The 21,077-nt window shown below is 35.2% G+C and overlaps 1 protein-coding gene across 2 annotated transcripts in view; it reads right to left on the bottom strand.

The window, feature by feature from the left end:
- LOC134531789 (box A-binding factor-like) overlaps positions 1 to 21,077 on the bottom strand; it is a 335,983-nt gene that overhangs the window by 16,825 nt on the left and 298,081 nt on the right. Inside the window, exons 5-7 of one of the 2 annotated variants that reach the window (XM_063367716.1) lie at positions 11,695 to 11,811; positions 11,079 to 11,167; positions 1,035 to 1,199 (exon numbers count right to left, since the gene is read on the bottom strand). In XM_063367716.1, coding sequence (XP_063223786.1) covers positions 1,035 to 1,199; positions 11,079 to 11,167; positions 11,695 to 11,811 — 371 coding nt within the window. The remainder of the gene's footprint in view (positions 1 to 1,034; positions 1,200 to 11,078; positions 11,168 to 11,694; positions 11,812 to 21,077) is intronic. The other variant, XM_063367717.1, reaches the window with a different exon arrangement.

Below are 21,077 nucleotides of genomic sequence, written 5' to 3'. Positions count from 1 at the left end.
CCAAGAACCTTGACTTTTTACCCTGCGCAGAAACGAGAGGCCCAGTCCTGTATTTAGGACCCCGCCTACCCGGGCGCACACACTCAGTACACCAGAGTTATGTCTAAGAAAAGAACTTAAAAAAAAAAATGCACGTAGGCGGATGAGTTGTTTTGTTTTCGTTTTTAAACGATATTTTTAAAAGAGTGGAAATGGCTAAAAGGCGTGCTTTCGGAATAAATTTTCTTAATGATACATCCGGTAAAGATTCCTGAAAGAGCACTCACATACGTACATACACATATATCTAACCAGCTTAAATTCCCGTGCTTTGCTACGTCTCTCTACAGGCAGAACACTTTTTCAAACAACCCATTATGCATGTCCCTCCTCGAGGGTAAGTCACATTCTACGAGTCCATAGCCGTTGCCGTGGAGACGAAGAAAGCATCAACTATGCAATAGCGAAATTTCACCGAGAAACATAAAAATTCTGCTTTAGGTAGTATAGCGGTTTTCTTGAAATCTCAAAGCAGATTTTACCTTCCGCTTGTTTCGAATCGCCTCGGAGTCATAAGAAACTGTGTCCACGTTTGGGCAAAATGCACTTTTAACCATAAACGTGACCATTGTCTGTTTTTTTTTATGTTGGCATACATAGGAATTAAAAATCTACGATGTGTCAAAAATTCTTTAAAATGCTCTCCCGTGACAGGGGCGTAGCCAGGGGGGGGGGGGTATGGGGTTGAACCCCCCCCCCCTTTAGCACCAAATCTTTATTTAAATTTCTTATTCATCACTGAAACAAATTTCATATTAAAAATTAATAAAATTTTTACCATTACAATATTTAAATTTAAGTACAGAAAACTGCTAAAATAGCACTATTTTACACCTTAAAATCCAAATTTTCCCGGGGGAGGACCCCCACACCCCCCGCTTTAATACGGGGTGGTGGGGGGGGGGGGCATGCTTCTTAACACCCCCCCATACACAAATCCTGGCTACGCCACTGCCCGTTACAAAGACGAGGTGCCGCCACAAGAGACGACCGACCTGTATGCTGTCCTTCTTCATGGTGAGCGGGCGGTTGACGCCGTGCAGCTTGAAGTACAGACCGCACGCGTTGCACACGGGCTCGCCGTGCTGGTTGCGTCGCCACAAGGACGTGGTCTTGGTCTGGCAGTTGGAGCACGCCAGCCCCATGCGTCGCGTCGCCGACTGCGGGAACAAGGCAGCCCTGCCGTCACCCCACCTGGCCCCTCTCTCTCTCTCTCTCTCGCTCTCTCTCTCTCTCTCTCTCTCGCCCCGCTCCTGCGCGTCGTCGGCGGTTGGGGCGCTCGATGGCGGAGAGGGGGCCACAGGGTGGGAATGTAACGAACAAACAAGAGATTCTTGTTTGACAACTGGTTTTACCCGCATAAGACAAAAATTACAAATGTATTTCTAATTGAAATGAAGGGAAAAAAACTTACAAATTATACGATATGCGCAATTCACGTTTACAGCTTTTTTTTTTTTTTTTTAAGATGGGTGGCACACAGGCAAGTCTTGACAGTCACCAGTGTGCCAATCATCTCTCTCCCCCCCCCCCCCTTAATGTTGTATTGGTATGTCACCCCGAGTCATTGCGAAATTGTAGTTGTGATTGTTGGTGTATTGAGACAACACAAATTGAATCCATGTCCTACCTGGGATTCGAAACCCAGAGCCCCCGAACACCGTAGCCCGGCGTGTTACCGACTGCGCCACGGAGGCCGACCTACCAAGCTGAGATCCTGTGGCCACGGTACCGCGTATAGTTAGGGACTGGAAAAAAAATTATCGCGTATTCAATGACCTCCAGGGTGGACTACACAGTCCTCAGTATACTCGGGCAAATAGCGCCAGTTCGTTGGTTGCTGACTTGTGAGCAGTCTCGACTGGGTTGTCTTGTGATTGGATTTATTTAGTTTTTAGGATTTCCCATTGGCCCGGAGCCCTTCAGATAAATATTAAGCTAATAGAGATAGCAGCTAAAAGGTATGTATCTATATTTGAATTTTAGCCTACCGCGAAAGGAATCCGAAAATTTGTCCGGTCTCTACTTAAAGTCCTTAATTTTTTTTTTAAACTGTGGTTTTTTAAAGTTATACATTAAATAAAACGGAGACGGCTCGGTGGTATACGGCTTTGGGTAGGAGTTATTTCGAGAATGGAACAAAAATGTGTAAACACGGTGCTGCCATCTGTGGAAGTTTCAGAAATCTCGAAAATATGGCGTACCCACAGAATTTACACCGCACGTAGGTATTTAAAATAAAACTTTATAATGGAAAAATTAATCTTTTCATACATTATGCTATAATTTATAGTCATAAAAAGAATTAATAACAACTTAAAATATACGCATTAAAATTTTGATTACAAGCATTCCAGTTAACATTAGCCAATGTCCCGAATACATAGAGGGTCATGGAGTCTATCCTAGAGGTCATTGAAACCACGAATTTTTCCAATCCCTTTATTTACAAAATGAACAACGTGAGAACACAATTTGCTCGTTACCGAGGTTAGAGGTTTACGAATCTCTAACGAGAACTGAAAGACTCGCTCGCTTTATTTTCGCTCTCGGGGCCTTTTTGTTTCCCTGATGCAGGTTTCTCGTCACCATGGCATATATTATTCTGAACCTCCGTGTGTGAACATATATTGTCTAGGTTAATGTTTTAGTTTCATCGTTCAAGTTGAATACTAAATGATTCTATCTAGTTACCTGATTTTTTTTTTTTTTACAAATTACAACTTTATCAGCAGTTTTATTGCAAGGTATTTGTTGTGTTCAAAATTTTACCACACATTTAAATAACTGGTAGATATTAGATACTTGAAAAACCTAGTCTTGAAAATAAAAACAGATAACTACGTTTTACAAGGGTTTACAAGGATTTACTACAAAACTCTTGTCTGGGTGTAGGTCGTGCACCATTTAAAATGTTCAGGTACCTTTTATAAAAATGTAACTAACAGTTTTGTTTCGGTAAAATTATTACAGAAACCAGCATTATTTAGCCTTGACTGATACAAATGAATTAGCATTAAATACCTTACAACAGTTATTTAATGACGTTTTATTCTGAAGAATAACCAATAAATACCATTGTGGTGTGTGGTGAAGAAACTAAAAAAATTCTTTAAAACAGTACAAAGTATTTTCAGTAAAAATAAACATTTAATGTAAGGAAAAAAATTAAACAATGTGCAGATTACAAAAAAATGTATAAATAGAATTTTTCTGTATGTTTTGAGAATGTAATGATTTCCCAAAACTGTCGGATGACAAATTATTACACAAGTATGCAAACAAATATGGCTAACATGCAGCAGTGTACATAATAATAATACAGTGGATTATATATAAATACTATTTTTTCGTTGAAAGATTCTTCGCTGTTAAAAATTGTTACCTTCAGTTTACAAAGAACGCTGGTTACAAATTATCCACGGATCTTCGTGTATCTACGGCTATCTTTGTTAATTTACAGACACTGAGTTCACTTTCTTTGATCATGAATAGAGACCGGAAAAATTCGCGATTTCAAATCCCTAAAGGATAGACTCCATGATCCTCTATGCACTCGTGCAAATTACATCTGCTGATTGGTTACCGACTCGTAACACCTGTTGACTGGAATGATCGTGATTCGCTAAAGGCTCATTTACACGAGGCCAGTAGCTGGCGACAGTAGCTGGATCCAGAACACAGGCCAGTGAGCTGTCCCAGCTAGTGATTCCAGTGCACGTCTACACGTTTCCAGTTGTAGTAGCAGAACAATATGGCGCCATGTCGTGTTAAAAGAGCTCTTCGCTGCGGTGTACGTTGTATTGCGAATATACTGATTGAAGAATTAGAGGTAATAATACATAACCAGAAAAATAAGAGGCGCAGATTGTGGGTTAAAGAGTGGATTCGTAGGCGCAACAGTTTAGGGGCATCGGAGGCACTTCTACGTGAACTTGCTGACGAGGATCCCAACATGTATACGAACCATTTGAGGATGACTGAAAACAATTTCGAATGGCTACTGGGGCAAGTCAAACATGCTATTCAAAAAGAAGACACTTTGATGAGACCAGCGCTTCCTGCAAGAACGAAACTGCAAATTACATTACGATATTTAGCAACTGGAGACAGTTTGGCATCGTTGCAGTATTTGTACAGAGTGCCCAAATGTTCTATATCTCTGTTTCTTCCAGAAGTTCTGGACGCTGTTTTCACAGCACTGAAAGACTACATACAGGTAAGAAACATCATGTAATTAGTTTTACACACAATGAACACATCAATTGGCAACATTTTATTAGTTACAAACCGTAGTAACTCATAAACGTACATTATAGCATAAAGTTAAAAAGTTAAAAAGAAATACCCTTGAATAACTTGTATACAAAGATGAAACAATAATAACATACAATAAACTAATAATTACACTGAAGGTGCAATATGCTACAGATTTGTATATGTTTTTTCTGTTGTAAAAGACATGTCGGATTCATCTGAAATGCTTGCTACAGCTTGCTGCAAAATGTCAGTATAATCGCTACTTGAATGGGGAGAACTTGCTGTTGGACGAGAAGATGATGTGTTAGGCATAGTAGTTTGCCTCTCAGTTGCAGCAAGCATGCGGTGTTTCATTAGAACATGTTGCAGTTCCAGCTGGCAGTTCAGAGCTGACTGTAATGGCAATTATTTAGATTACAGGCAACTAACTAGCCAAAACAATCAAATTCGTCCTCTTCTTTGTTTATGTCATCGGTTATTTTTCGTAAATCTTGGAGAGCTGTTGACACGGCTGTCACACTTGATGGCGTCTTTCGTTTTTGTCCCCTCCCTTGTGGTCGTGACGGCCCACCGGATCTGTTGGAATTTGTGATAGATGTTGCAACATCGCTTATATTGTGTTGTCTTCCCAGGCCTTCTTCATCCGAGTCTTGTGTCATCTCATCTGCTGTTTGAGTATTTGTAGCCTGAAACAATGTTTTGATTTTAGGAGGAATCATCTCAGCATGTTAAGCAAAGCAAAAACAGCTCTGTCTGGATGTAGGCTAGACATATTGGTATTATATAGATAACTGTATAAATATTGCTAACTAATTTGTATTTCCAACAAAAAATAACGCTCGTTTAAGTAATAGTAAAGTTATATGTAGATATAATAATTTATAATATTTGAAACACATCCACTCTCCCAGGCAGGTCTATTAATACATTGCTCAGCACAATATTACTTATATTTCATATACATAATATTTTTTTTGTGAAAAATAACACGTAAATTCGAATTCGGGAATTTTCTGTTTACTGTATTGCGGAGCCAAACACTATTAAATATACTGGCTGTAATAAATCCTTATATAATTGTATGAATGGTAAAAGCGTGACACCTTTGCCATGTATTTTATTCTTTCTTGCAGGTTCCCGATAGAGAAGAAGCTTGGAAAACAATTCAGAAGGGATTTGAAGAAAAGTGGAATTTTCCTGGATGTATTGGAGCTGTAGACTGTAAGCACGTAGTAGTTCGAAATCCGCCGCACAGTGGTTCCGACTTCTACAATTATAAATCAACATTCAGTATCATATTGTTTGCAGTTGTTGACAGTAACTATAGCTTCAGTTACATAAATGTTGGAGCAAATGGTCGGATGAATGATGCAAACATTTTTCGACATAGTGATTTGTACACTGCTTTGGAGAAAAACGATTTAAATATCCCGCCAGGCGGAGTCTTTGTAGCGGATGATGCGTTTCCACTTAGAGTTGACATAATGAAGCCATATGCAAGAAGTGGCACTCTAACTTTGACACAGCGTATTTTTAATTACAGACTTTCCCGTACCCGGCGCATTGTAGAGAATGCGTTCGGAATTCTAGTTTCCAAATTTAGAATATTTGAAAGACCTATAAATGTTCAGCTCAGTACAGCCGACCGCATTGTAAAAGCCACATGTGCTCTGCACAACTGGCTTCGCATAAACAGTTTAAACTACATAACACATGATACAGTTGACACTGAAGACCATGAACGAGGCTCTATTGTACCTGGTACATGGCGTCTGGTTCCTCGTGCAACAGGACTAATAAACTACAGTGAACGCCAAGCAGGAAATCGGTTCAAAAATGAAGCAAAACTAATACGTGACAGATATGCACAGTACTTCTGTAACGAGGGGGCTGTTCCTTGGCAGCTGAAAATGATTTAATTATGTAAATATGAAAGACCTTGTGTTTACACTATTTGTAATGTTCTTAAAATAACTAAGTAGTCTACACCTGAACTGAGTCTCAAATAAAGTGACTTTTATTGCAGCTCAATGGGATACTAAACATTATTCTTAGGATCCTTTATGTTTACATTTTTGCTTATCTGATAATTATTACATATTTTACACAATCATCTTAAAAATAATATTTCCTATTACTTTTCTTCTTGCATTGAACGTACAAAAAACACAATTACTTACCATACTTGAAGAGGTTGTCCGCAATGTCACAACTTGACGAAGAAACGAATCTGCCTTGAAAAACCACACAAGTTGCGGCTTATAAACATCCTCCAAACCAGCTCCAGATTTCTTTGACGCTCGAATTTTCCCCACTTCTTGGCTGTATGTGGATCGAAGAGCCTTTATCTTGTTTTTTATATCCTGCTCTGTTGCTGCGACTGGCGTATTTTCTACCATGTATTTGATGGCTTTTTCCCTTGCCCCACGATTTTTGTAGCTTTCACTTTGCGTATTCCACAAACATTCCTGCGATTCATACAATTCTAACAATGTAATAATATCTTTACCGCTCCACTTTGCCATATTGCTAGCTTGACAGTACACTGGGCAGTGCTCCAGGACGTGTTTACACGAAGCCAGTTGTTGCGATTCCGGGAATTTTGCGTTCCAGTGGGTCATCCGCATGCCAGTAGCTGACTCGTCGAGTCAGCTACTGGAACACATTTTTACTGGCGCCAGTACTGGCGCCAGTTACTGGTGGTGGCCGTCTACACGTTTCCAGTTTCTTTCCAGTCCACTGGATCCAGCTACTGTTGCCAGCTACTGGCCTCGTGTAAATGAGCCTTAATTCTTCTGTTGAAGATTTTTCATTGGCCCAGAGTCCAGATAAACTGTGGCTCAATCACTGAAGCAAAATAATGTCAAAAGTATTTGGACTCTATCATATCGCGAATTGAATCCGCAAATTTTACAGGTCTCTAATCATGAATTCAAAAGAATTATCTTCTTATATTAACAAACCTTTCAAAAACTATTTACGAACTCTTCTTTTGTCCACGCGTGAGTTTATCTTTGTTCAGAAATAAGCATACAACTTGGAAATGAAAATACGGTTTAGTTTACACGAAGATTCAGTTGTTTGAAATTACGAAGAACTCTTTAATTTTTATGAGGTTAATTATTCGTTGAAAAATCCGTAAATTGACTGTAATTTTAGTAGTGTTTATGCGTGTCGTGGTAATCGCTGTTGCGGGCGAACACCACATGGCCTAGTCCCGGGATTCGAATCCAGATCCTCCACTGCGACATATTGCCCTGTTATCTCCGTTGAATATAGACACAAACAGAAAATACTTGAATAATATTTATTCATACGTGTTTTTTAGTGCTTACATTTCAATTTGAGCTGCACCTTATGATTCAAACATTTTGTGTACCATTGTTTAACTAGTAGACAATTAAATTATACAATTTTAATGAAGTTTTTAAAATAAATCTTACGCATATTATTTGTGTAGTAAGTTTTAAAAGTCAATTAATTTTTTTATAAATCTACCCATAAAAATGTCTAAGTAGACTACTGAAATAAATTGTTTAAATAAAAAATGTAATTGATGTTAAAAACTTTAAGAGATAGTTATGATTTCTTTCATACAAATTTATTTAATGTTATTTGGTTGTCAGAGGCCTAAACATTTTCACATTTTGAATCCAAAAACAAAAACAAAATTGAGTAATTTATAATTTTGTAATGAAGGAGGCAGTAATATTGACGTTCTTCGAGAAAAATTAATTTCTCCTAATGTGTTGCCTCAAAAACGTTAAAAAAAACGACACAAACTAGTAATAGAATTTAATATGAACTTACTATACTTACGAAACTTTTAACTATACAAAACATTTAAGTAAAAAACAGATTATAAAAATATTTTTTTACCCTCCACGGTTTCCATCAAACACAATTTTTTTTATTGCTTAGCAGATTTTCTTTTCTTTAAAATACTTATCTTTAACAACAATGAAACGATCATAAAGCTCGTATCACACCAACGAGGGCCTGTATATGAAGTCAAGATAACTTTGTAACTAATATTTTTTGTTCGCCATAATACAGCAAAAATCTCACATACAATGTTTAAAAAAAGGATCATTTTATAACTAAAAGACTAATTACCTTACTGCTGACGTCACTGGATTGGCAGTTTGTTAAAAATTTATATAGTACTTAGTTTGTACTTCACGTTGAAATAAAACAGTATTTGAATCTTAACTTTAACTCCAATACTAGTTTACATATTTGATGGCGAAAATGAAATGAAAAGAGAACAAGCTATATAAATATAGATATCAATAACTTTAATTTAAGTATTTGAAACACCAACATCCCTCTTAATTCATAAATGTTAAGTTTTATTAATACAATGATAAAATTTATTTTCTTACAAAAATTAATTTTTATGTGAAAACCTTTTTGTTCAGTCATAATGATAGTTTATTAAATAATGTGCTCTAATACTCATCAAATAGATATTTATATATTTTAACTACATGTGATGAAAATAAATATAAATATACTTCCTGTAAATTTTCTGTAAAATACCTAAGATTCTAGTAAAGAAAAACATTCTTATAGTCAAAATTCTAAAAGAAAACTACTTATTCCTAAAAATATTAGCAAGTTATTATACTAAGGCTAGAACTAAATAAAAAAAATACTAAAGGAAAGTTTGCTTATATATATGAGATATTAATGTGAATCAAATATCCACATGAAAAATAACAAATGTCTAAATTTATGTATTAATACTTAAATAAATCCTTGTTTTAGCAAATAATTATTGAAATAACTTGACTATTTGTTTTGCCAAAATATTATAAATTATGATAATTTAACAAATCGTAATAAATTTAAGCCTTAGTAATAACATTTTAATTGACATTATTTTGTCATTAAAACGTAATATGTTTACAACATTTTATTAGTTCAAAAATATGTTTTGTACACATATAACAAAAAACATTCAGTTTATAAAATTTTAAGTATTATAATCACTAAATATTTTTAGAACATTCAACAGTTGTTAAGATATAAAAACATAAAAAATAAAAATGCATTAAACAAATACTACAACAATATTTAAATGATATAAAAGAGAAGTAATGTATTGAATAATTTCACATGCTAAGAATTTCAGGTATAGATTTAATATATTGTAGAAGTAAAATGAAAAGCATGAAGGTAAGTTAACTAAAGGTAGAAGACGTTTCATGCAGAAAACCAAACAAATATGTTTCCCCATGCAGTAGAAGACCGTTTGTTCTTCTGATGTTCATATTATCATAACATAAATTATGTAACATTTTAGCTCAATATTTGAATGAATCAATTCATTCAATCTTCCCATGACAATTGCTAGGTTGAAAAATGCTGGTCCACCTGTTATTTTACGAAGGTAGTTCTGCAACAATAAAATCATTATTAAAATAATGTTATCAACATTTGAAACTAAATCTAAGAGTTCTGCGGTGTAATTTCCATTGAAAAAATTTTTCTTGAGATATGGTTTATTAAATATTACAGTGAACACAGAAAACCATTAAATAGATATGATATAATGTCACCTATGGTTTTTTTTCACTTCATGTACCTAGACGCTATTCACATTTTTTTATTTATTAGCAACACATATAAGAATTATAAACTAACTAACTCTTTGTACCTCAACTCTAAATATTAAGGAAACACAAATATATACTTATATATGTTAATTTAACTATACAATCTCTAATACCGAAAATTTCCTATATGTAGATCTGTTACGTTTGTTCAAGCTACAAAATTATTAATAATGTAATATTAGATATATCAGTGACAAATTATAGAAATAAAACTTGTTATTAACAAATATAAAAAATATAACACTCAACTGTGAAGCGGTTATTTATAGCTTAGAGTCCCCAACTAAATTTCTCATTAAGCTATACGCAAAGAGTGGCCAAAAACTTCAGAATTTCTCGAGGTCAGGCTAGAACCAGCAATTTAAGTCACTTTGTAAAAACCATGATTCAGCTTAACTGGGTATACACACGTACGTTTTATATTTTGAAGAACATCAACTGTATTATATGTAACGAAAGAAAAGAAATTATGTAATCATGCCAATGAGTTTACTTAAGGGCCGTGGATGGAAAAAAAAACACGACTTATGTTTTCCATTATTGTTAATATAATTTATTTGTTTTATGTATTTTAACTCGAAGAAATAATAATTCTAGTTAAAGCTGACACAAATAGGGAATTAAGCAGACACTAGATCATAGTTCTAAATACTTTCAACTGGGCGGAAAAATTATATAAACAAATTTTATGATTCAGCTGTCAAAATAATTGGAAGTAAAACAGACTGTTTAGTTATCATGAATTTAATTATCACATATATAAGGTACTGTAAATAATTACACAAATTTGTATTTTTTTTGAGCGCATAGAGAATTAATTCATTATACCTTTACAGCAAGTAAACAATCAACAACTGTTCTTTTCCCGTTTCGTAATTAAAGTAATAAAAAAACAACTATGCACACTGCGAAAGCGTAAAAAAAAATTGAAATTTAAAAAAGAAAACTTTTTTTTTTGCTATCCAACGCCCTTAAGTTAAAGCAGATAAAAATTATATTTCGAGCAATACCAACGTATAGGGTTCCAGAGCGGAAGAAGAAGAAGAAATAAATACAAGGAAATTATGTGTGAGAGAAAGAGAAAAGTATAGAGAAAAAATCAAGAAAAACAGAAAATAATATATGAATGAGTTGCAAAGTACGGGGTTTGACACCTACCAAGCGACGAGAGGACTTGTCCTCCAAGGGACCCCGCGGAAGCCCACTAAAACCGTAGTAGCCTTTGCAGAAATCCCCCGGTTGGCTCACTGAAAGAACAACAATATGGTGCGAATTAGCTACTGGCCTCGATCAGATTATTTGAAGAAAAAAAAAATAAAAAATAAAAATTTAGTTGGGGAGGAAACAAATGGGTGGTCAGGGCGTGGGGAGAGGTACAGACAGCCACGAGGGGGATTTCCACAAGGCTTCCCGTTTGGGACTGCAACAAAAAGTATTCGAAACTAAAAATAAAAGATAAATATATACATCTGTTAACCGATAAGATTACGTTTTCGCTTGGTCAGTGAGTTAACACTCATTTCATCCCGTTTACATGTAAAATCTAAATAGCTACGTTGTAGCTCGTTAAATAAGTTTTCTGTAAAAAAAATTTTTTTTGTAATTTTTTTTTTTAGTAAAACATTTGGAACTTACACCGAGCTTCGAAATACTTTTTTTTTTTTTTTTTTTTTTCGTTGCGCCCAAATCGCCCAAACTCGCGCCTTGTGGCTTACCATACGTCGGGGCTGTTTGACCAAAGGCCGGTTCATGCCGTTCATCTTGTGGTACAGACCGCAGGCGTTGCACAGGTAGTGGCCCGTGCCGTCTCGACGCCACAGCGGCGTCTGAACGGCGCCGCAGTTGACGCACTCGCGGCCCTCCGTGTAGTACTCCGCCGCCTCCACCGGGACTGTTGGCGTCGACGTTTTGTTTGTGCAAAAAAACAAAGAAAACAGAGCGGGGCCGCACGATTAGGTCCGCCGCCGCCCGGAGCTGCGCTCGTTCAACAGCTAAGCTAGAGAGACGGGTTAGAAAAAAATAATTTAAAGACGCCATCTTGGTTTCAGCCGTTTTCTAGAATTAATAAATTATGGGGCTAGAGACATGCAAAATTCGCGGATTCATTTCGCGATAGGCTAGCATGAAAACAACTATACCTTCGTACCGCTTCTGAGATTGGCCCACATTTTATCCGGGGAACTGTGAGCCAATGGGAAACACTAAACCAAGAAAGTGCCGAATTACGGACAGCCTAGTTGAGACGTCTCACGCGTCAGTAGCCAATGAACAGGTGTCATTTCCGCGAGTATTTGAAGGACTGTGGAGTCTATCCTAGAGGTCAATGAATCCGCGAATTTTGCAGGTCTCTAATTATGGCTTAACGCCCAGAGACGGACCGGCAACAAAAGGTGTGGAATAGGTTGGGAAGGGGACGAATTCTAGGGGTGCTGGTTGTATTTGGAGAATTTTCTTTATTTTTAATGCTTGGTTTTTGCCCCGACTGAATTCATAGGAAACATTGCAAGAAATACGATACGGACAGATCACTTTCACTGCCAAACATAACGATTACAATTTGTTTTTGATGTTAACGTCCTAGCTATCGGTATGCGGCATTTGGTAGGAGTGATTTCGTGAATGGAACGGAAGTCGCATGTAACGTAAGTGTGTAACAACAGCGGCGTTGCCATCTGTAGCGGATGGCAAGATCCAAAGTTCACAAATATAAAGGTAAGCTTTTAAGTATAAACTATTTAATTAATTTTAACAAGAAGTTCAGTATTTTAATAAAAATTCATTGTCGAAAATCAAGTCTAAACCAGGGATCAGTTTTTTTTTAAGTCTTTTTCGGTCTTATTGGAGCCGATGCATTATAGAGTTTTAAAATCCCGTCTGCAAATGGAATGATTCGATAGACGACGTAGCTGCTCAGGCAGCGAATTCTAGTGGCGGGTGCGGAAACTGCATGTGATTCTTGTCGAGAAATGTAGTTTAAAGCACAATTTTCGTATATACTGATCACGCTCGGCATTATTGGTGGTGGTCCTGGTAGTTTGATATTACGAACGGCGATGATATGGGAATGGGACATAAACTGAAGGGACTGGTGGGAAAAACGGGAGCACCCGGAGAAAACTCACCTTTTCACTACAACGTTTGCCGCCTTCCCCATTTGCGAAAATTATCCTGTTCCAATAGGTGCAGAAATCGAATGTGGGATCGCTTTTGAGGGAATCAAATGTAGGATCATTTTTGTGGGAGGCAAGTGATTTGATCACTACCTACCTCTAACCATTTTGAGGTTATGTCAATTTTTTTATAATTTATTTTCGAGATATTGGGGTTTGTTAAGGCAAAGCGGGTTATTTCTGGGTTGCCGTACTCTGTCAGTTTGACCAATAAATATGTTTCCAAAATATATTATGCTCTGTTTTCATTTCCATCAGTAGGCCTACTATGCAAAAAATGCCGTCAGTCTGTAATACGAGACCACTATATTTGATCACACTATGAAACAATAGCTACGTAATTTACCATGACCAGGTGAATGACTATCAACATTTGATCTTGCTGCAACTCATTAACTACAAAGTTGATTCATTGGTTGTTGTACTTACGTTTAACTAACGATGATAACAGATGGTTTTTCAACACATTATTTATGATTAAAATAGTCTGGTTATAGGTACATTAAAAAACCACATAGGTTAAAATTTAAAAACAAACTTCTAATCGTTTGATAACTAACAGTTTGTCAGTTTCCTTGTTTTTTTCGCAGATTTTGAAAACATTTTACTTTCCCTGAGTTTTCCTAGTTTTTTTATTATTATTTTCCCTGTCTGTGGGAGCCCTGATATTAATGAAATGCATGAATTTTTATTTGACTGAATAAATATTTACCCTTGTGAAATAATTAAAAATATTTAAAATAAAAGTAATTAATTTTAAGGATGGCTACAATTGCAACACTGGGACATTATGACATAGATAAACGGCTAAGTGACAAGATGGCACCTTTCTATTCCTGAATGTCCGCCTTCAAGAGTGTATGTCTCGTCCGGGTCATTACTTTATTCTTACGTTTTACACTGTTAAACTTGTAGATTTTTTGAGTGGAGGAACTTCAACAAAATGATATTAATATAGTGGATACCTTTTTGCATAATTAGCTGGAAAAGTTGAAACTTTAAAATTTTTTCTGCAATACACATAAGAAGAACCAAACGGAATAAATAATGGAAATATATTCCTAATGTGGTTTAATATTCCTCCAGAAAAAGTTATTTGATTTTATTTATCCTATTTAAATCATAAAAATTATGTTGATTTTAAAAAGCCAAGTAAAATTATATAATTTTGTCTGAAATAAATTAAACCATACCGCATAGAAGCCAGTTAAATTGACATTTATTTATCCATACTGCACAATAACGTTAAAAATTCAACTTTACCAGCTAATTATGCAAAATAAAATATGCGGTTCATGTAAACATATATATACATTTTTTTTAAATTTTGCGAAAGTTCAGCCACTCAAAAAGTTGGCAATTATAGCCGTGTTGAACGTAAATATAAAATAATGACCTGTAACGGGATACACGCCCTTAAAGACTGAACGTGCAACGACCGCTGACAAGGCAGCTCGCGGCAGCACTGGCAACTCTGATCAGCTGCTACGCTGGAAGTCGTAGAGTGAATATAGAAGGTAGAGTGACTGCTTGACTGCGCAGTAGCGATTTCTTGTGTGGCCGTAATAACGCAACACAGTTCCTACAGACAAGTAAAATGTCAACTTGACCAATCGACATCACGGATGTAGGTATATCGGGAGTTGAACGGGGAGTTTTTAAAAATTTAAATAACAATGGCGACCCACTAGGATTGAACTAAAATTATATTAAAAAAAATCATGGATTAATAAACATACATCGCCCGAAATAAAACTACAAAAACCGATATTAAAATAGGTTTTCACCAATATTTGGCGTGACGTATTTCTTTGGCGCGGTGCTCAAATGGTCCAAAAACGCTCTACCGTTATATTCACTCTCCGCTTTAAATATCATAGTTGATGCAGTCATGAACAATATAGAGTCACTACCCATAAAGCAGGAATACGTTGTTACTATATTGTGACTATGTTTCAATCAATTTTTGATTTGTTGCTACAGCGTCAAAAACACATTGCTACAGTATTCTATTAATGTCTAAATTCGTTTTTTAAGTGATACAGCAACGTTATTTCAACTGCAATGTTGTAGCAACGTTTCACAACAATTTTAAACTAGTGTTAATTCCTTTTGTCACATACGCAACGTTGCTTCAAATTTTAAAATGGCCAACTGTGCAAATGCATTAGTGCACTTTGCATTAATGCACCATGAGTTTTGCATTACTGTATCAGTGTTTTCGATGTAATTTTCTTCCAAACCTTTTTAAGATGTTAAGTTGCAACGAAATTTATTTCAAACGGATGGATATAGAGGTGAACTTTCACGAAGAAACAAAAATTAATTAGACAATTTATTTTAACACTCAGGAATTAATTTGGACGAACCATCCTGAAAATATTAACGTTTTGGAAAATTTTAACGTCACAACAAAATGAAAAATATCATGTTTATTAAAATATAATTATTTCAAAACGAATCCAGTATCATTGATTTTTTTAATTTAAAATGTGTTATTCCTGAATCCAATCCTTTTAATTATTACTATGGGTAAAACATCAATGTAGTAAATATGTTATTACACAGCTATTTGTGCAAAAACTATAATATATGTTTTTATAATGTCATGAAAATTACGTTACTTTAAAAGTCTGTAAGTATAATATATTTCGCAATATGTGAGATAGTAAAGAGGAACGTATCAAAATACAGCAAAGCTTATAAAAAAATTTAAATCACAGCTACTGCCTCACGAATCATTGTAGTACGCTAAACTAAATGTGATAATTACTATACCAGGAATAACATGTCATCGAAATAATCAATAAGCTACAATGGCTAATACTGGGACAGTTTTAACTAATCTCCAATATTTTCACAGTTTTCAAATAATTCTGACAGTTTGAATTTTAGAACATAGGCAAAACTTTTTAAAAATATGTATCAATGCACTTAAATATAAAACAATTAGAATCTGAAAACAAATGACATGATAAATATCACCAAATTTTCCTGAAAAACATATTGAAATCACACCTTAACAATATAATTCTCAGTACCAATACAAAATTGCACGTATGTACAACATATGAATCAAGCAAACACTTGCAAAATTTAAATAAAATAATATTAATTTTACACAAGAATTAAAAACCAATAAACGGTTTTCATAGTAAGATGCATGTCTGAATATTTAAATAGTTTTTAGCTGAACGTTTACACTATTGGTTGACAATGTAAGAGTCTAATAGTTAAAATTACAACAGAATTAACATATACATCATTCACATACCAGGACGACATGTATAAAACTTCACACGTGGCCATTTCACGGATTAATTTAACTGTAGACAACGAAAAAGAACGTTAATATTTTACAATGAAGCTGAATTAATTATTATATATAACCAATACGCTAATCAAAAAAATCACTGTTTAAAATAAACGGAATCGTTTATTTAAACAGGTTAGAAAAAAAACATTTTCTCATGAGGATAGAGTCGGTTGTGAAACAAATTGATGTTATTAACGATATTTAGTGGCAGTTTAAGAAGTATAGATACGCTTTAAAGCATAAGATATTTTTTTTTAATACAACGCCAGATCACACAGTGACATCAAACACAAATTTGCGTAACTAAAACGTTTTTTCATTATCATGATAATGAAATATCTTCTGATATATATTCCACCAACACACTTTAAGATCCGTCACTAGCCACAGTGGTGTTTTTTTTAGAGGGGGTAATTTTTTAACCTTTTTTTCCCTCTGGGGTCGTGGGTTTGAGTCCGATCTAAGTGATGATAAAAAGAAAGTAAAAATGATAATAATTATGACAACTATTAGAAATGTTAAGAAATATATTCTTCAACAAAATTAATACACAACTGAAGTGTTAAGTAATTTAATAAGAACTTTTGAAACCCACATTTTTGTTTTGGTTTGAACAGCATTAATAAAACAGCAGAATTGACTCAGTCAGTCTCGTATTATCTGTGTAGGCACAATTTAAAAAAAAATGCATCAGTGGGAAACGCGCGCTCGTAGTACTACAATGTAATTTTGTTTTCTTTTTATAATTACTGATTTTTGTTTAAGGAATTTTTCGGAAGTGGAAGTTTCAGTTGTATGCGTTGTCAAGCTGTAGAAATACATAAAATAATCTTCTACTGCTTGGTAATGACGTAATTGATAAATAAACGAAATAAAATAACGGCGTAGCGTTTCACAAATAGAAGGTATCCGGCCACACAATTTTCAGCGAGAGATATTATAAGCAGAGCTAATTCAGTGAAACATGTGTAGGAATAGTCGTGACATCAAAATAATGACACCAGAACACAATAAACCCGTCATGGCTCGGACTGAAGGAAATTATTTTTTCCTAACCTAACTATAACTAAGTGCGTTTGTTCAGGAAGGGTCTGGGTTAGGGAAAACACTAGGTGCGTCCCAGGCCGAAGACTTTACGCCTAATCACGCTAGGTTCAAGCCATTCAGAAAAAGTAGCATGCATCATGTGCTTTGTTCGGGGACTGGCCAGCCATGCCATGACTAACTCCAAACTCTAGACTATATAACTAGTAAAGTTGGGCGCAGGATAAAACCTGCATGGACACAGGTAAAACTGCGGGTACTTTCATGCGGGGTTAAGAAGTGCAGGCTTTAAGCAGGCAGGTTCGGTACAGGACAAGAAGAATGGTTCAGGAAGAAGTTGGTTCAGAAGAGTTGGTCAGGGGCAGAAAAATTATCAAACTTGCTGCCAGTGAGCTCGCGTGCTTATGGCTATTATGAAAATGTCACCCCAATTCTCACGTCTGGCGCGCGGGGTGACTCACAACCAACCCCCGTCGACATGCGAAAGATTTATCCTGACAGTTTAAGGCCGAGGAAAGGTTTGAACCACGAGCCATCCCTCGCCGCCATCTGCTCATCCGAAAGAAAAAAAAAAGAATGAGGGGCAGAGAGTTAGGGTGCAAGCCCGGGGCATTTTTTTTCTTTCGGGTCGGACCAAATGCCTTCAAACCGAAACACTGGCGCTTTTTTTATTTTGCGTCACTGCTTCGCTGTCGTTCGCGAGGAGGGAAACACGTGGCTTCATCGCGCAGACTGTTCAGAAAGTGCCAGAGAAGAAGGCCAGCCCCATGACCAAGAAGGCGAAGAAGGAAGAGAGAAGAGGAGAAGAGGAGGAGGGGAGGTTTCGGAAGAGGGTGTGGTAAAGAAGTCCTAAGGGAGCTAACAACAGGTGCCAGATGCCACGCTCGAGCACACAAACTGCGCTAGCCACGGTTCGAGAAGTTAATTAAAATGCGTGTGAAATATGGGGGTTATGCTCCGAACCCCTAACTCCCAGCACAGGCAATTTGAAGACAAGTCTCTGCCTGGCAGGGACATTTCTATGAGCGAACAGGAGGACGATTGGGGGGGGGGGGAGCAACCTGCGTTGGGCGTCGGGTTAGAGGGTCGACATTTTTGTAGACTACAAAAAATATGTGAAATGAAAGACGAATAGGAAATAATTATATACATTTATTAACTAATATTTTGGATTTTACTTACTGCCAAATAATCATGTTTCCAATTGTGATATTTATTATTCAGTTTCTATGCGTAGCATTCTTACGGGAAGAAAAAAATTTGAACCACTTTTTAAGCAAATTGCGCGAACGGAAGAATGTGAGATTTTGCATAGTTACAGTTCATACAGAGAAGGAGTGCAGCAAGATAAATTTATTTATAATGTGTGTTACAAATTCATTTAATTAAATAACATAAATACATGTATTTGCATTGTAGCTGCTTTATTCGTATCCATGGACCCAAAACTTTTTTTATTTTTCGCATAGTAGAGTTAGTCTGGTTTATCTATTTATCTAAGGAAATTAATTGCTTGCATTGCATGTCAGACGTACTATTGTTTATTTTCTAATGTTTGTGCTTTATATATTAGTGAAATACAGCTTGCTCCATATACATCTATTGTAAAAAAGAAATTGTGTAGAAAAATGTGTAGCATCAATGATAATTTACTATCGCATATTCATTATTTCATTAAATATGAAATACAGCTTGCTCACTATACGTCTGTTGTGTAGCAACAATGCAAAATGACTCTCGCACATTTAACTCAAAAAAGTGTATACAATTTATTTAGTAATTTTAATAATTTTAATGACCTATCTACGTTTTTTACTAATTCATTTATTCGCACCTACTGGCATTATGCCTCGACATAAGAACATTTGACGGGTCGGAGCGAGAGACAAAGAATAAGGGGTACATATTTGCTTAATAGGCCAAATGCAAATGATGAAAATGCAAACGATGAAATTATTTTGAGAGATACATTTAAATGCGCACTGAATTTCATTCCAAGAAAGTAAATACTTTTGATTGTGGTTTGGTGGATTTACAATGCCGGTTTTGCAATGCGGAACATTTCTAATAAATGCCGTCACTTTAGGTGACCGGACTGCATTAACCGCCTTAACTCAAATAACTTAACTTAACTTAAACAAAAATGAATATTTTAAATCATTATATGATGAACTTACTTCAAATGAACATTCAATAAAAAGGTCAAATAATTATTTTTAAAACATTCGTAAATACAATTCATAATTTTAATTGGTTATCTCGGAAGCTAAAATTTCGGAAACAGTTACGAATGGAGTGTATAATTTCAAAATACATTGTTTTTTTTTATCACAGATCAGGTCCTATGATAGCTGGATATGGTCGCTCACCATGTTATGAGCAATTATATTTATTATGATATTTACGCTGCTATCAAATACAGATTACGTGAACAATTTAATCAAACATGCAATGGAAATATAATGCGTGAAATCTTTCTTGAATTGGAACGCATCAATACTTTCTTTCAGTCATTCATTGCAATGAAAGATCATTGTCAGAGAGTTTAAAATTATAATAATGTAATATTGTGTGATCATTAAAGTAAATCGTAATTTAGATCCACGCCGTTACAATGATACAGTTCAAACTGATGTAGCTGGAATATTAAGTAGGTACAGTTGGAGAGCAAGCTTTCGAACGAAATATGATTTCAATCTCAAAAGTTAGTTGCAACGTTAAAAAAAAATCTCTGTTTTTGATTTATCATTAGACCCTTTAGCGTACCTATTACTTTTTACAAATGTTGATACTAGGCAGCATATCAATGTTTCTCATTATGTAACAACTACACGTAGTTTAAGAGCACCATGCTTCAATGTACACATTCTCATGCAGCCGCACGCTTGCACACTTGCTTCGAGTATCTGTGCGCGTACTACAATATTTTCTGTCCGTGTTACGTTACCTGCACAGAAAAAAAAAATTCCGTTGCCAAGAAACAGTTTACAAGAAATATATTGTAACTTTGTACAACACTGTGTTTAATTTTGCATGTATGAAATACGTTTTTCGAGATAATACTGAGAAATGTTTACAAAATTTGGCACATATTTTTATATTGTAATTGATGTTACATTCAAAATTTAAAAAAAAAACATGAAAAAATATAATCAATAATCGAATGTAATTGGACTGTTTTGTTTCTAAAAATATTAATATTTAATTGAAAAATATATATATTCAGGGAATTGTTTATAAATAACTTTACCTATTAGAGGTAATTGGGTACTAACAACACTTTTTCGCAGAACCAGCTGTTTTCATGTAAATATTAAAATTTATAAATACAGTAGAGTCCCGCTAATCCGAACCCCGCTAATCCGAAAATCCGCCTAATCCGAACAGGGCTAGGACGAAAAAAGAAATATTTTTATAACAATTATGAACCTTGAAAAGCAAAGAAAAACAAGTTCTTTTTCAAGTAATGTCTTACGTTTATTAATATGTACATAAGAAAATTATGATTTATCTATTTCTCCTTCAACTAAAAAGAAAAAATTATTATTACGTACATAGCACTTAAATATTTACGTATTTATTTTATGCTAAATACGCTAAATAATAAAGGCGTGTTTTGTGTCTGAT

The sequence above is a fragment of the Bacillus rossius genome, chromosome 5 (assembly GCF_032445375.1).
Source record: "Bacillus rossius redtenbacheri isolate Brsri chromosome 5, Brsri_v3, whole genome shotgun sequence".
Classification (NCBI taxonomy): Eukaryota; Metazoa; Arthropoda; class Insecta; order Phasmatodea; family Bacillidae; genus Bacillus; species Bacillus rossius.
This window is presented reverse-complemented; position numbering and strand designations above follow the sequence as displayed.